The sequence below is a fragment of the Limulus polyphemus genome, unplaced genomic scaffold (assembly GCF_000517525.1).
Source record: "Limulus polyphemus unplaced genomic scaffold, Limulus_polyphemus-2.1.2 Scaffold212, whole genome shotgun sequence".
In the NCBI taxonomy this organism is placed as follows: domain Eukaryota; kingdom Metazoa; phylum Arthropoda; class Merostomata; order Xiphosura; family Limulidae; genus Limulus; species Limulus polyphemus.
The window spans coordinates 618,526-636,017 of NW_013665822.1; the positions used below are offsets into that span (position 1 = coordinate 618,526).

At 34.5% G+C, this 17,492-nt stretch overlaps 1 protein-coding gene across 1 annotated transcript in view; it reads left to right on the forward strand.

Moving 5' to 3' along the window:
• The window catches only part of LOC106478448 (probable cytosolic oligopeptidase A), a 68,677-nt gene that overhangs the window by 25,028 nt on the left and 26,157 nt on the right, over positions 1–17,492 (forward strand). The window contains exons 5-9 of the mRNA XM_013938990.2: positions 767–927; positions 5,333–5,437; positions 13,964–14,146; positions 14,900–15,001; positions 16,264–16,404. Coding sequence (XP_013794444.1) covers positions 767–927; positions 5,333–5,437; positions 13,964–14,146; positions 14,900–15,001; positions 16,264–16,404 — 692 coding nt within the window. The remainder of the gene's footprint in view (positions 1–766; positions 928–5,332; positions 5,438–13,963; positions 14,147–14,899; positions 15,002–16,263; positions 16,405–17,492) is intronic.

The window sequence follows — 17,492 nt, forward strand, 5'->3', positions numbered from 1 at the left end:
CTGACATAAAGCATTTGAATTTTTCACAAAAGATGACACAAAGTAGCTCAGAAACTTTAAATATATATATATATAAGTTCCTATTTAAGTATTTTATTTGTTTTCACTAGAAGTTTTGATGGTATTATACCATTGCATTGTGAAAATAACACTCTGTAGCATGCTAATTATTTGTATTTTTCTTGTTTTCACTTGGAGTTTTGACAGTATTGTGACATTGCCTTGTGAGAATGACACTCTATAGCATGCTAATTATCTGTATATTCCTTGTTTTTGATGGTGCCTTGTGAGAATAACACTCTATAGCATCCTAATTATCTCTATATTCCTTGTTTTTGATCGTGTTGTACCATTGTCTTGTGAGAATAATACTCTATAGCATGCTACAAATTTGTATTTTCCTTGTTTATGCTAGATGTTTTGAAGGTATTGTACTTTTGTCTTGTGAAGTATAATTGAAAGTTACCTTTTGATTCTTTTCCATTGTAAAAAAAAGAAAGAAAGCATATTTCTAAACCTCAGAGTTTATAATTTCCAATTCAATGGCATTGTGATATTATAATAGGTATCATATGAAGTGTTATGAACTTTAACATAAATAAGAAAGAATGTTTAAACTGTGTACTGCAAAACTTAAGTGTTAATTGTATTTTCTTTAAAGCAGAATAAATTTTCATAAAAAGTGAAGAATGCATTTTTTTGTTTTTATTTTTTATTATTATTGTATTTACCACAAAATGTAATTGTTGTTTTCTGTTTTGTTTAGGAAATTAATGCTGATAGAGATAAGTTATCAGAAGTACAGCAAAGAGTTATTGACAAATGTTTACTTGAGTCTCGACTGGATGGTATTGAACTATGGGGCTATGAACAAAAACATTTTAATAACACATTGGTCAACTTAGCAAAGTACAAGAACCAGTATAGGTGAGGTTATTTTTTTCTCAATAATGTTTTGAGCAATCTTACATAACACAAGTACCAGTTTTACTTCAGTTCTCATTATAATTCTAACAGAATAAGTAATGGAGAAATTGTGTTTAAAAAAATGTATTTTTGTAGTTAATCTATATAAATAATACAATTTGTTTGTCTGTCCAGAACTTTGTCCAATGAGTCCAGATTGCATATTGGCTTTTCCATTTAAAATCACTTTATCTTTTTTTTTGCTTAGTCAAATTTTTTATACAGTGGCACAATGTTGTTGTCATCACATGACAACTGGCTTCGATTTAAACTTTATTTTTCATTTGCAAAGTATTTCACACAAACAACACTTCCGTGTATAATATCCTCAACTTGTAAAACTGTGTCATACACTGAACCCTCATAACTGTTTCATACTGTGTACACTATTATAAGTACCATTACTTTATTGTTTACTTTATATATGGTTTTGATAAATATAGTTACGTCTTCTACATGAGTTTGTCTGACTGCATAAAATGTTTTCAAATAGTCCAGGATTTATCGATCTAACACATAATGATTACAAGAAAGTGTATCTTAAATGGCATGTGTGAAAATGATAGAATATAGAAAATTCAAGCAAAAGGCACGAGAAATACCTCAAATATTTTGCAGGTCATTGCAGCATATAATATTATTGTTTTGTCATTTGTTCTACTGTCTTTCATAAGTGTGGACTGTAATACAATATTTTTAATGATTTTTAAATTAATAATAGCACTTTGTTCACAATGAAAGCAAATATTTCATGTAATTAATCTAAATGTAATTTGATGCATTTAACTCAACAGGAACTGATAGAAAAATATTTTTATTGTTGTGTTGAAAAAACTGTGTTAATAGTGAATCTAAACTTCTTCACCATAATATTAGAAATGGCATTTTTTCTAAGAATCATTGAGCATTCTTAAATGATACATAAAAATTATCTTATATAGTCTTGTTATGTATGAATTACAATTACTGCCATCCTTAGCATAGAGTTTCAATTAAATTACATCACTGATAATTATTGTGTTTTTTAAGATGAAAGCACATCTATTCACACAACTCCCTCTATGCATCTGCACTTGCAAATCTTCATTCTTCTCCTTGGCATTATATTCATGAGATGTGTTCAGTTGAATGAGATTTGCATTGTTAATGTATGTTTGATCTCTTTGCCTATCTTTTACCATGAGCTTATATCTTAATGGCAGACCACCTCTCTCAGCCAATTTGCATTTTAATGATGGAGTGGTTTCCACACCCCAGGTCTTTTGTGGGGTTTGCTCTTGGTTGGTCATGTCCTTCTTGGATACACTTACCACCTTTCACAACTCTGGACTTCTTCTCTTAAGGGTCACTATTCCTCATCCTTTGGCTCTGTCTGTCTGTTTTATCAGTCTTTCCTGGTCTGTCCTTTTCTGTATGCTCACTTCACTTATTTATCTACTTTCTCTGGCTCTGATCTTCACACACCACTTTTCTTCTCAAATCTTATTACTGGTGCCTCTTTGCCCAGCTCAGCTTGTCCGCTTCCTTTCCTCAATTTCTTCTCTCCTGCTTCACACTCATACATCCCTTCATCAAGAGCTATCTTCCTTTCTCCTTGCATGTGGAACTTGTCCAACCTGTCAGGCTGGATATTCTGCTTTTTGTATTGCTCTTTTTGTCATCCTTCCACTGCCTTTTTCTATCAGCAACTGTGGTAGGTCTTTTGTCATCAATCTTTCTACCTTTTTCCCTTGACTGTTTGTCATTAGTTTGTCAGTCTTTACCTCCACTAATTGTCAGGGGCTTGTCCATGAACTATCTTCTTTCCAGGTACCATGAAGAGTTTATTCCCCTATCCTCCACTACTCTCATGACTGACTATGTCCTTAATGGGGTTTAAAAGCTCTGATGCATGCCCCATTTGAGCCCATGGCTTCCTAACTTTTGTACTGTATCATTAGCTTGGTTTGTTTCCTCCTCCTTCTCACCTACTGTTTGGATGTCTCTCCTATGGTTGCTTCTTCTCTGGTCTGGTCTTTTCTTCCTCAATCTTTAGCTGCTCAGGATTTGGCTTGTACTTCCTTCTGTTTCTTGCTTATTGGACCATTCAGACTCTAATTAATTCCTATGACATGTTGATCTGTTCAGTGTGCCTATTCATGAACCCCTTTTCTTCTCCCCTTGCTGGTGGTATCCATTACCTCCTCCAGATGACATGTTTTTTTTTAGTAGAGGATGCTCGCAGACTTACATTTTTTCGTATTTGATTTATTGCCTTTCTCCTTCTCTTACATCTCTTCTTTGCTAGCCCTAGGACAAGCTCTTTCAGATAGACATGTGGACATTCTCCACATATTTATCTCATCTACACCTTCTGACTGTTTTATCTCTTGATGGTTGTTGGCTTCTGCAGGTTGACATTTTTCTATCATCTCACCATCTTTGAGAAGAATACATACTACTTTTCTTTCAGAGCCTCTTATTGCATTCCTAAGATCCTGCCAGATGGTTGGTGGTGTCCCCCAAGATATAACTTAATTCCCAAAATCTGTATCAGCCAGGATAACAGAAAGTACTCATACCTTCTGTCCTGGCTCCACATATTCCTCCTGTGAGATGGGTTATTCCGCAAGACCACATTTGTTATCCTTGTGGAATATCTATATATTTAATTTTTGTCTGATACAGACTGTACCTATTCCATGGACTATCATGGAAAAGCTAGCACCAGAGGGTGTTTTGCCCACTTCCCTGGCTCGCACTTGCTGGTTTTTCAAAATATGCCTCTCCAATAGGCATTTTATGGGGATCTGGGCTCTTCTCTAGGTCTCTCCACTGTGAATTCTCTCCCCCTTTTTCAAATGGAGCAGGGGAACCCTTGCCACATACCAGTTCCTAGCCACTGGAGTAGTGGACCATAATGGGACCTAACTGCTGAGGTTATAACAAGGAGTGCCAATAGAGTGGGGTAGTGGTGACACTGTCAGTGTAGCACAGGTCACCTCTCATATAGCTGTACCACATGCCACTTGTCACCTCCTCCTGTGACCTGAGTCTGTTCAGTTGAGTTGAGGTGAAAACATAATATGATAGTATGCCCTCCTCGTGCAGCCTGTGATTGTCCACTGGACTTCAGGCAAGCACACACCACTATTCCGTACCCTTTTCCTGTGGTCTTATCTTTTCAGTAGAGTTGAGATGAGTACATTCTTTACACATGTGCCCTCTTCATGCAAATGTCTCCTTTTCAGGTGTCACACTCCATGAGCTTCCATGTGGTGCTTTCTGAAGGGAGCTCATCTACGTAAATCTTTGCAATGCTCCCTCCACCACTTCAACATGTGGTTCAAGGTTAACTGTTTGCAGGCATGTGGCATTGTAAGTTAACATTCAGTCCTCACCTGAAAATGTATTACCAATAGATACTCACCTCTTCGCACACATTCCCTCCTATCCTACCCACTTCTGATGCACATTTTCTTACTTGCCTCATTAAAGCTTGAAGATTCACGAGTGCAACTGCACACTTGGAAGTTTGTCATCCACTAATAGGCTTTGCTGCAGGTTTACTTCATCATGCAGTAGCACAATTCACTTGAGATTAGGTGGGAGTTGCCTCATGGCTAGTAACATTTAAATCTCTAAGGCAGACACTCAGGAAAGATAGCTTAACTGTGTGAAAAGGTTAGTATCTATTGGAAATACATTTTCAGGTAAAGAAAAGGTTAACTTTGTAAAAATAAACCTTCTTTCTTTCAGTTGCTCTTGATACTTATTCTGCATAACTGTATGGTTAATTATTTTATTTTGTATATCTAATGGGTGAAAATAAAATTAAAATACTTGCAACAGCAATTTGAAGCTTGAAATAATGTAGTTTGATGAATAATTGACTTCTTTAGCATGTTTAATATTGTTTGTTAGTTATAGTGTATTGGATTAACTTTAGGACTGATACAAGTGACAAATGAACTTTCAAAAAGTAAATAAACTTGAAATATATTAAAATGTATTATTACCTGTAGTACTTTTTAATGTAATTTCAGTGAATTTTTTGGAATTATTAAAATTGAACATTATGCTAAGGTTATTTATGTGTATCAAACACGCATGTGGAAGTAACTGCTGTTTTGTTTCATTATTTTTCAAACATTATTAACTGCCTAAGTATCATCATAATGTCTGAGGATTGCAAATAAATGTTTAAATCTGTGTCACATAAAATTTCAGGCTATGTTATTTTTATTTGATAGGTTTAGAAAAAATGGATATATATATATACATAATGTAGTCAAATGATTATTCTTGTTTTCATTCTTGTTCAAGTGTAAAATGATAACTACATTTAAGAGACATATACTGAGTAGAATGTTTTGTTCAATCCAAGGGAAAAGTTAACTAAAGCAAGATCAGCATTTAGCCATACTATCACAGATATTGGAATTGTAGCCGATTTTCCTGATGAACTGATCAAAGAAATGGCAGTTGATAGGTAAGACAGAGATTTTTTTCTATTTGCTCTCTCAAGCATATGCTGGACTGTAAAGCTCATAAAATCTGACACTCTTGACAAATAATTTGGGAAGAGAATATAGAGTACTACTTGAATCAGCTATAAGCTGATACAATAACTTAAATATCGATTAACATTTCAAGCCTTCTTATTGAAAAAATTAGTTCTAATAGATGTATATTTGACATATATATATATATTTTTCCTTAAAATTGAACAAAGACTTCTTGCCATTTACAACAACTCAACAGGAAGTAGGATCTGGATTGAGAAGATTGTGGAGAGGTAATTTTTTGTTGTCTTTAGTCACTTGGTAAGAATGAAAGTTAGCAGGTGATAAAGAAATTTTACTTCTTTCTATACCAAGCATTCTATATTTCCTTTTTCATTTAGAAGCCTTTGGCTTCTAGTCCTAAAAATATAGGTACCAAAACCATAAATTTAGTGGAAACCAGCAGAATAATTTTTAAGAAAACACCTAAACTACATACAAGTTGCATTTTATCTGTATTTTTAAGATGTCATCCAATGGTACTATGTTCCAATTTAATGTCAGAATGTCCATTTCAAAGTAAATTTAGGTCATCTTCTTCATTTTTCCAGAGCTCAACAGTATAGTATGTTATTTTAGCCGCGACATAGCAGCTCATAGAATGGCTCCGAGTTTTTTATTTTTTTTCAAATACAGCCTTTTAGCTCATATCTCCATCTTATGACTAATTTGAGATTTAATTACAGTTTTGCACTCAGGATGTAAAACTCTTTTGATTGATGCATTTGGTCACACCCAAGGTCTCATAGATTAATTTACTCTAATCCTACCTAAAAGAATTTCAAGTGCTGTGGTTGTTGAGGATTCTCTCTTATTAAAATCTACTTTTTATTATTAAATTTAAAATATCAGTTAAAGTTACTGAAATTATAGTTACATAACCTTGCCTGATTTTACTTTCTCATTAAAAAAAAAAAGATCTAACATGGTAAGATGGTGTTGTAAAGATTAAAACATTTAATCTAACACAGAGATTAGAGTTTTTGTGTTCTCAGACAAACAGTAATATGGTACATTTTAAGTTAGTTTGTGGCTCTAATGGAGAGAGAGCCTCATCTTGACTTTTATTTTTTAGAACCAACCAATTCTGTTTACTGAGCAAAAGAGTACAATTAGATGTTTAAGTATTAGAGGAGCCCAATTTATCCTTTATTTATTTTTAATAATAATATACCTTTTTAAGTTATAACACCAGATTCATGTAGATCCTAGTAATATATTATACTGTTGATCTACACATGCAAAATATTAGTTTGCAGAAATACTTAATTAAAACATGGTTTATGCAAGTTATGTCTTGTTGACCATCTCTTGTGGTAGAATTTGTTTTTCTTGGTCACAGGTATTTAGCCTCTTATGCTTAGTTCTATTTGGCATTATTTTGAGCAATTCAGAATTATTGCAAATTATTTTTTTTTAACTGCAGTCTGTGCCAACTGTACATACAAACATTAAACTATGACTATTACATTTAAATATCAACATGGAATATTTTTAAGTTTGTGCATATAAAGCTTCACTTACATTTGAAAAAGCATTATTGTTCTTGCTGAATGTGAAGGTTGAATTACTTCACAATAAATAAACTCTCATTATTTAGTTTCATGATCCTTACATTTTTTCTTTTAAATTAAGCAACCTGTAATTAGACTTCATCCAGTATACGTTTTACCTCAAAGAGTTGCTTTAAAAAAAGGAACTAGTTCCTTAAGAAATATGGCTTTTTTTTATGTGAGAGTGTTTGTATTCATTGCAGAATGAATCTTCATGTTTTACTCACAGTAAAGAGCACTGTGACTTGTAACTACCAGTGTAAATTAAATACTTAAATTAAATACTTAGATTTATTAAACGTTTTGAAAAGTAAAAAAAATCAGATATTAGATAATCATTTAATAATACTTTTTACAGACATGCTAAATATAGATATTCGTTCTATCTCATAGACCAATACAGAAAAACATTTTCATGTTGTATGTTAAAATAATTTATCAGAATAGGTACATTTTGCATACTGAGTTTTTTAACATGTAGTCATACCCTTGAACTATCAAGACATGCTTGTTAAAGAATAAATCTTCATGTTTTACCAGATTGACGTTTTTGAAATAAAGTTATCATAGTCCTAATTGTGCATGGGTTTACAGGACTTTTGAAAAATTTTATTTTATTGTGTCCTTTTTTTTTTTTTTTGTAAACGTCAAATGTGTATAATTTAGTCAATTTTAGTGAATATTCATGTTATGTCATTTATAATTTTAATAACATCAACTAAATCTTACACTCTTTACTACTATATTAAAGTTCAAATACAGACTTGTTTATAGTTTTATGTTTTTTCATTGAGCTATCTTGTTTTTAGGACTGTTAGTTATACCTAAAGTATGTGAAATTATTCCTCAAGAATGTGATGTTCTTATTGCATTTATAATAGTAAATGAAAAATATTAAAATAGTATAAGTGCAAGTCAAAAAATGTGTGTGTATATATATATATATTTAAAATTTTAAATGCAAATATAGTTCAAACCTGTGCAAGAGTATGTGCTCTTTAATCATATAATTCAGCATTGTATCATTAATAAATTCTAAATCTTTATCTGATGTTCTGGATAAAAGTAACTTCACAAAGTTATACTTCATTATTTTCACTTATAGTAGGGAATAAATGAGTAAGAGAGTGTTTTGCTATTATCAATCGTACATGCAGTAACAAATACTCTTGGTTTGAAATGTCACAAATACAATGAAGCTTCATAAGTTGAAATAAAACTTACTTTTAGTTTTTATGTTAATGAACTACAACTTAACTACTACAATATATATATTGTTTCTTCAAATACTAATTTTGTTATATTTTATACTGTTTTTGCAGTTTTCAATCTGGAGCTGTTCTCATTCAGTGCTGTCCTCTTTATGCAAAAATTTTTTAACTCATTCCAAAAGCCTTTTGCCTCCCCTCCATTGGAAATTACTCACTCCAATGTGCCTATCATGCAAATCATCATGCAACAACCCTTAACCAATGAGAGTGCAATACATTTTTGTTATGCATGTGACTCCCTCTATTCAATACTACCAGATTCTCACTTCTCATTTGGCAGTGCTCATGTTTGGACTTTTCACATTTTGCCCTCATGGGCTTCGTTGTTGTAACTTTACTAGTTATATTTCCAAACTGGTTTCTTAATTGTTTTTGATTATACAGCTGCTGCCTTTATTTTCAATTTACTTTCTAGTCTTTATTTGTTTTTGTTTTTTTGGCATGTTTGTCTTTATCTATCAAACAATTTATTTGATTTATTATTATTTATTGTGAATTCCAAGATTAACGTGACCACTTTGGGTCTCACACCCACTACAAGCACTTTTTCACCGTCTGTGGGTGGTGGCAACCTGTCGATGAATTTATCTGTGCTTTTTTGCCAAGAGATTGATTGTTATTTGGGTCAACCACTTTCTCCTAAAGTTGCTCCACTTCCTCATGAACAATCTGAACCTGTTTGTATTGATGAAGATTTTGATAGCCTTTGCCCACCACCGTAATTTACTGTGTCTTCCTATGCCCCAGACTGTCCATTTTTAAACTCTCAGTTATTGGAGTCTATTTTGCCAGTTTGGGGGGCACTCCCTGATTTTCCAGTGCATTTAACCCATGCCCAGTTTTCACGCCTTCATCTTTCCATTATTTCCCTTCTACAGTATTTATGTACCATACATCTCTTTCAGAGGCTCTACACCGAAATCCCGTGGTTTTTTCGAGGGACAGCCTCTCCCTTATTACTTCCATGTTTGCTAGTTTGACATCCTCGGCTCTTGCCTTACACACATGGTTTTTCTGTTGTTGGGATCTACTGGGCCAAGATGCAGCCTTGTCACTTGTTTGTTTGCCAACCACTTATCTTAAGGAATTACCTGTAGCTCCTTTTCTTATGCAGTGTATTTTCGACTATATCCCCAACATTTTGGAATCACATATGGAACCCCTGTGTCAACAGTTTACCTTTTCGTCTTTGGTAGCTTATTTGTTGCAGTTGGAATCACGACAAACCCCTATTCCTGTTTCCTATCCTTGTTCTTCTTAACCTTTACCTGTTCCTTTTTCCGAGAGTTTCGTATCTTGTCATTTTCTTTGACATAGATTAACATGATGCCAACAGTACTGGTGATTAACTGGTAGTAGCTCGATTGTACGACTTTGTTTTCCTTTAACAGTATTTCGTCACATATCAGTGGGTTATTCAGGTTCTCTCAGAGGGACCTGTCCTACAATTCCTTTCCCCTCCTCCTTTTTCACAGATACCTATTTCCTTCCCTTTGTCTCAGGATCCCATTACCAGCCAGTATCTGTTGGAGGCATTTCAAGACTTTTTGTCCTGACAACCAATCAAACCTGTGAATCATCTTTCTCCCGATTTTTATTCCAGACTGGTTTTTTTCCAGGTTTATGGATGACCAAGATGTACATCACAAATGCTTACTTACATATACCAATCCTCTGGCAGTCCTAACCATATCTTCTGTTTGTCCATCATGGGATGATTTATGAGTTTCATGCACTACCCATCGGGCTTGCTTCGGTCCTGTATGTTTTTTTTTGGGTGGTTCGAGCTTTTGCTGATCATCTTCATACTTACATGTGTTTTCATTATTATATAGACAACTGGCTACTGTTAACTTGTTCCAAACAGGAGTCTGCCTGTAATACTCTTCAGCTGCTCCTGTAGGCTGCTCGAGTAGACTGGTTAATCAAATTGAAGAAGACTTTTGTTTGACCTACCTACCCAATATCTGATCCATTTGGGTGTTTTTTCAACACCTATCTCAGTCGGGCCCAACCTTCTCCTCTTCAGTGGGGCTTTTAGTTCACCATGCTCTTACTGCTCCCTCTCTTACAGCTCGCAAAGTTCTATCACTTATGGGGATGTGGTCTTCCATGGCTGCACTTATCTCCGTAGGTCATGCTCATATGCAAACTCTTCATTGTGCTCTTCACGACCTGTGGAATCTTGCACGGGATCCTTTGCAGGCTCTTATTACCCTTCCTCCTACCATAGTCGATAATCTGCATTGGTGGTTGAACAGGACCTACATGTCAGCTGGTGTCTTAGTTACTCCTCCATGACTGGATTTACATATTTTCACAGACGCTTCCCTCCAGATCATCTTTCCCATCCTGACAGTGTGGTCTTTTAATCCTATGGTTTTCCGATGCATTTGCCACATCCCTCGACCACATCTCCCTCTGTTTTGGTCTCCAATACCTCATTCTCTTGCCCTGGCTGTTGATGCTTTCAGTCTGGATTGGACCAAAAAATACCTTTATGTTTATCCTCCCATTCGACTCCTTCCCCAGGTAATTTTAATCATCAATACCACTCTGATGGCTTTGCCTTCAATGGGGTACTCCTCACATCAATGCATTTGCCACATCCCTCAACCACAACTCCTTCTGTTTTGGTCTCTGGTACCTCATCCTCTTGCCCTGGATGTTGATGCTTTTAGTCAGAATTGGACCGACAAATACCTTTATGTTTATCCTCCCATTTGAATCCTTCCCTGGGTGATTTTGATCATCACTCTGTGCCAGGTCCTTCTGATTGCTCCTTACTGGCCAGCTCAGCCATGGTTTCCTTGACTTATCCAGCTCCAATTTACCCTCTGTCTCCCTCCCTTTTTCAGCAACCTCAGTCACTGGTGCTTCATCCCACTCATCATGTCTTCCATCTTCAAGCTTGGTTTCTGTCTAGTCCTTGATGAGAAGATTGGGATTGTTCCAATGTGTAGCTTCATTTTTTGGCCCATTTTGTCCACCCTTCCTCTATGGAAGTTTATCAGCATAAATTGAATGTTTTCCACTGTTGGTCTGTGGGCCAGGAGTTTTGTTCCATGTACTGCAGAATTTCTTACTTGGCTTTTTGATCAGGAATCCTCTATCTCCATAATTTCTGGTTATCGAGTGATTTTATCCCACACCTATCGTTTTTCCCCATACCATAGCATTTTTACCTCTCCTACACACTCCCTGTTTATCATTTCCTTCCAGATTCATTGTCCTCCATGGTGGGCTGCCCTTAGAGACTGGGATGTTAATGTGGTCCTCCATTGCCTCCATTTAAACCACTTTCCATGTGCTCCTTGTTTCATCTTTCCCTTAAGTCTTTTTTTCTATTCCTGCTAGCCTGTGGATGTTGGCAGTCTGATTATTTGTCATTGATGTTTTGTGTACACTTTATCATTCTACATATCTTCTCCTTTATCTGGATCATTCTTTCCTCCCTAAAACCTTGGCTGCTAGGGAGGGTAACTCTTCCTTTTCACCGATTTCCATTTCTTCGTTTTCCCACATTTATACTCAGCCTGATCCAGGTATACATGCTCTTCATTATTATATTGCTCACATGGCTTCCATTCCTGCCTATTTATACCTTGGCAACCATCCTCTGTTCATGATCTTTCTCCTTCTACCCTTCACAAATTGGGTTCAGCTTTTGATTCGATTAGCTTGTTCCTCTCGTACTTTGTTCCAGGTGTCTTCTCATCAAATTAGACTCCTTACCTTTTCTCTGGCTTCTCATCTTTGTCATCCCTTGAAGGAAATTCTTCAGTCGGGCATGTAGACTACACCTAATATGTTCGTCTCTCATTATTTGCGTAGGATCGCTGTTTCTTCCTCTTCGGAATTTGTCTTCTGCCTCTGGCCATTATTCAGTCTTTCGTATATAAGACTGGGTAAGTTATACTTCTTCTTTTTTTTTTACATTTTCAGGGCCTTATTTCCTTTTTCATCATACTTCTCAATGTTTGGATCCAGTTCCTTGGGGAGTGTTGCCTGACCAGGTATTCTTTAACGTTTAAAATCAGCACTGTTCAGCCATGTCGACGAGTTTAATATGTTACATGCCCATGCAGTGCACACTGTTGAGATGGGTTATTCCACAAGATTGCTTGAGGATTATTCTCACAATGAAATTGCTTGATAAATATAGCCGTCCCGAACCGTACCACCTACGGACTTCATGGGTAAAGCAGAAGGGGGATACCTGCTCATCCCTGTCATGCCTTGTATTGAATAAATCGGTATTGTCTGCTTTTCAAAATAGGGTTTCATAGTCACCCATTACACTGTCTTGGATGTTGATGTTCCTCTTGACCCTCTACCACATTTATCCCCCACCTTCTTCTAGTGGGGTGGAGACCGTGGAGGCATCCTCCTGAATGGTTTAATGACATAAAATATCAATACAGAAATACCATTCAGTGCAGAGATGTGATATCCTCCTCTATAACGCATATGTAAACCAAAGGAGTGAGACATCAACTTGTAGTTCACCTCTTCAATTGGGATCCCTCATCCTACCCCCACGTGGAAGTCGGTTTCCACTGGCCGAGTTTTGGATTTAGAGTAGAACAAATCAACATAAGTCCTCACACGTGTATTATGGATGTCTATTTTCTTCCCAGGTTCCTAGGTTGATATATCATTTTCTATTCTTAACATGTGTCCTGTTCTGAAGTCAAGGGGCTTTGAGATCCCCCTCCGGTCTCTTGAACTTGAGGAGAAGACAGTATGATCCTCATCCTACCCCTGCATGGATTTCAGTTCCCAGTGGCATGGGTTTTGGGTGTAGTTGACTTGCCGAGTATGCTCTGTAGCACCCTAGCCACTCTACACCTGGGGACACTTCCATTGTTTTTTCCCACACCAATTGGATGTGCTTTTCTGTTTTTTCTGCCCATCTATATGAAACTTTTCTCAAATGGGCGAAGAGTATACCTGGTTCAGAAGTCGTGTGGACTCCCACATCAGATTTTCAAATCTGACTCTCTAGTCTCAAGGTGTGTTCTTTGGATGCTTCTTTTCTTCCCTCGCACCAGTCCTCCACCTATTCAATGTGGGATTCTAGCTATTTATGTGAGAAAAGGTAATGTACCGTATCGGAAGTTATAATTTTTCTATACTGAAGATGTATTTCCGATAAGTACTTATTTCTGCTCACATTTCCCACCCTTCCTCCACAATGAAAACCAGTGCTTCCATTTTCTGCCAAAACTCGAAGTGATAATCTGGTAGAATTGAATAGAGGAAGTCACGTGCATAATGAGAGTGCAATGCACTCTCACTGGAGGAGAGTTGTTGCATGATGGTTTGCATGAGAGACACATTGGAATGAGTCCTTTCCAATGGAGGGGAGTCAAAAGGCATTGTGTAAAATTGTTTTTCCACATAGAGGGCAACACTGAATGAGAATAACTAATTATCTGAGAAGAAATAAGTACCTATTGGAAATACATTTTCAGTATAGTAAAATTATAACTTTGAAAGATAGGATGGCTGAGCCTTGTTTCTCTAAAATTAGTTTTGTAAGTAAAATTATTTATCTATCTAGCAATCATATAAATCTGTAACATTTTTATTGCCAAGGACTTAACAAACATTTTCAACTTGGCAGAACTAATCCTTCTCGAGGCCCCTGGATTGTTACCTTGGATCCACATATCTATAACCCTTTCATGAAGTTTTGCAGTGATAGACTACTTCGGTGGAACATATGGAATGCTAACGTAACCCTGGCCTCAGCAACCAGTCAAGATGTAAATAATAGTATTGAAATAGAAGAAATACGTTCTGTAAGGTAAGTGATGAGTAGTAATTAGGCAGATCCATGAAGGACACATACTAAAGCTTGTATTTTTGATGCAGGATGCTTATCATATAAATATGAGTTGACAGTAGAACCACCATAGTAGTTAGTTTCCTCTGGTTTTAGCTTCTAGAATTTGTGTTCAAAGCCAGAAGTGATTTACTTAGTATATTGATTTTGAAGTGTATCTATGTGTTTTAATAATACATGATACATTTTTGAAAATTGCTTGAAACTGTGTTATGAAAACAGTTACTGGGCTTCTCAGATTTATAAAGATTGAACATTCAGCCTGTCTCTTATGTGTTAACCTCTTTTCATTGGATGTAGTAATGACTATTGGGTTCAGTAAAATAATACTTTTTCTGTTATGTAAGTATATATATATATATAAACATACTCAAAAAATCTGGACCTGAACCAGGCTGATGACCATCACTGAATGTAAACATTCTTTTTAAATTATGATTAAAACTAAGGTTTTGTTTTTATGTAGTGATTATCACTCTTTTTTTAAAACTGTTTTAATTCTTTTTTGTATTATATTAAGATCTCTGTATTTTTTGTGGCCGAGATAGTATTCTGACTGAATGTTTGTCTAAAATTTTGGGCACCTCACTGATAACATAAAAAATTGGAATCCTTGATGATTTTGTTAAATGTACTACGATATGCTCATGATATAAATATATTTATCTTGCTTGTGAATTTACTCCAAGTAATTAAATTATGTTTCTTTTATAGGAAAGAACAAGCCAAGCTTCTTGGCTACAATAATTTTGCTCAAATGTCTATGGAAACCAAAATGGCTGGAAATGTAGAAAATGCTTTGTCAATGATAACAACGTATGTACTGTTTTCTTTTTTATTAAACTTTCTTTACTGATAATAACATATTTAATGATATTTTTGTTCTTGTTGATCAGGTTTTGCATAGATCATGAAAATCTTGTAAAGTCAAAATTTGTTAAATAAATTTTTCAGTACTATAAATCCTGGAAAATTAATGATCTTTTTATTGATAGGTTCCAAAAGAGCCCTTAAAGGTTTAACCCTATCAGTTCCTTGCTTTTATTGACAACAAGCCATATTGTGTTTTCTCATTTTTAGGTAAAAACAGTATCTAGAAAATATGACTTGAAAAATAGGAAATATGCTGAGTTGAAACACCGATTAGTAATAGGTTTTTGAATTACATACCTTGTTCTGCAGTGAAACGTATCACATGACTATTGTTAGTGTAAAATAAGCTGAAGACTCATTTGGTGGAAATCTAAAATCATAAAAGTTGTTGATTGGATAAAGAGCATAGATATTTCAGAATTTCCTTCTTAAACATAAACACTACTTCTAACCTTAGTTCTTCATAAGTTATTGCCCAAAATTTGTAAATGGTAAAGAACTTGTTAGTGCTATGTTCAGCAATATGTGAACATTTAGAATTTCTTTTAACAATTTTATTCATTGTCTTTTTTTTTTTTTCCTTTGCTTGAATAAGTGTAGTTTTGATAGTTCAGGTGTACAGCTGTTACTGCATCTTTTTATAAAGTATAATAAAAGATTTGTTATTGTGGAGTTCATGTTCTATTAAATTAGGCCTGTGAAAATGACAGTTTGATCTTGGAATTTTTTTCCATTAACTTGTGTGAACCATGTACTGTTTTTTAACATTATTTATAATGATCATCTCTACCCAGGAATAGTAACAAAAAAAAAGAGAGAGAAATTTTTTTGTCTTTTTTATTTTAAAGTAAACAAACAATATTTTCTAGTTATATTTTATAAGCAAATATTAAAACCAAAATTGTATTGAAATTATAATAAGATTTCATTCTATCTTTGCTCATCATTCTTTTCATTAGATTAAATATAATATTTTTAAACTTATGATAAATAGGTAGTTTCATGTATGTATATATAATACAGATTACTATGTTAATTTCAGTTTCTACAATAGGTAGGCCTGTATGTATGTGTATATATATATAGTGATTTTATAGTTCAAATATTGTATTGTACTATTTTATGATTTAAAGTATTACTTATTCCCTTACTAACATGTTTCTTCTAGTATTTATAATGGAAGATCAGCTTAACTCTTTACACAGGTTGAGGTTAAAAAGCAAAGCAGCCACAGAAAAGGAATTATCTGAACTCCAAGAGTTTGCTGCTGAGTGTGGTTTTGAAGCTAAGCTAGAGTTATGGGATGTTCCTTTTTGGAGACAGAAACAAAAAGAGAGTCTTTTTAGGTTTGGAAGTTTAAATGTTATAGAAACACTAGAAATATCAAACATGAGGTTAAACATTATAGATTTGTAGCTTAATTGTTAATTATGAAAGGCTAAAATTATGAGTTATAAGTAACCATAGATGATGTGATAATATGACCATTGCTTTTTATTAGAAGTAAAAAATATGTATTTTTTGAACTCTGTGTTTTCATTGTGTCACGAGAACACAAGTAGCTCTAACGTAACTGCAGTATATTTTTTGTAAAACAAAAAAATGTAAGGGAAATTCAGCACACTTTTCTCCTCAGAAAGTCAGATGTATACAAAAATTATGCAAGTTCCTTAACTCACATTGAAAATCTTATCTGCTTGGTGTAAAAAAAATCATGGTTGATTTTCCACATGAGGATTTGAGACAGCTTTGTTTTTAACGCCCCAGGTACCCTTTACTGCACATGACACCAGGTTTTAGTGTCTTACATTCAAAATTTTATTAAACTACTTTTTGTTTATGTTATACCAATTAGAATAGTATAAAATCTCAGCTAATAGTCCATATTTTAATAATATACAAATTTTAAGTTCTTATTTCTACAAGAGAATATTAAAAATATCCTGAATTTCCACTAGTGTGACCCATGTGACACGTTTTGTCTTAGCATGTAATCTTCTCTATTTTATTCATCTTCCCTCGAAAATATATGAAATTAAATGTAAAATACTTTTTATAACATCTTTATTGCTTAAACTAACCATAGTTTATATAGACTTCAATTTTGTTTGCTTACAGAACTATCGAATAGTAAATCAGACCCCTCCTGCCACACTCACTTGTCACATCCTCTCTTTCACAATTCATTGATAGTTCTCTCTTACGTTTCATTATATATATTACCTATAACCAATAGAAAGTCAAGATTTTCATCTATCAAATTATGTATTGTATAATGTTGTATTCTGAACAGAATATCATCAATTTCACTCATAGTACAAGATTCGTTACCATGGGAAAGTTAATAACCAGCTTGGATGAACTTGTAACAGCTCTTGTCGCATAGTTAGAAAACCAGAAAAATTTTGAGAGGTAAGTGAATTTGTCTACTTTT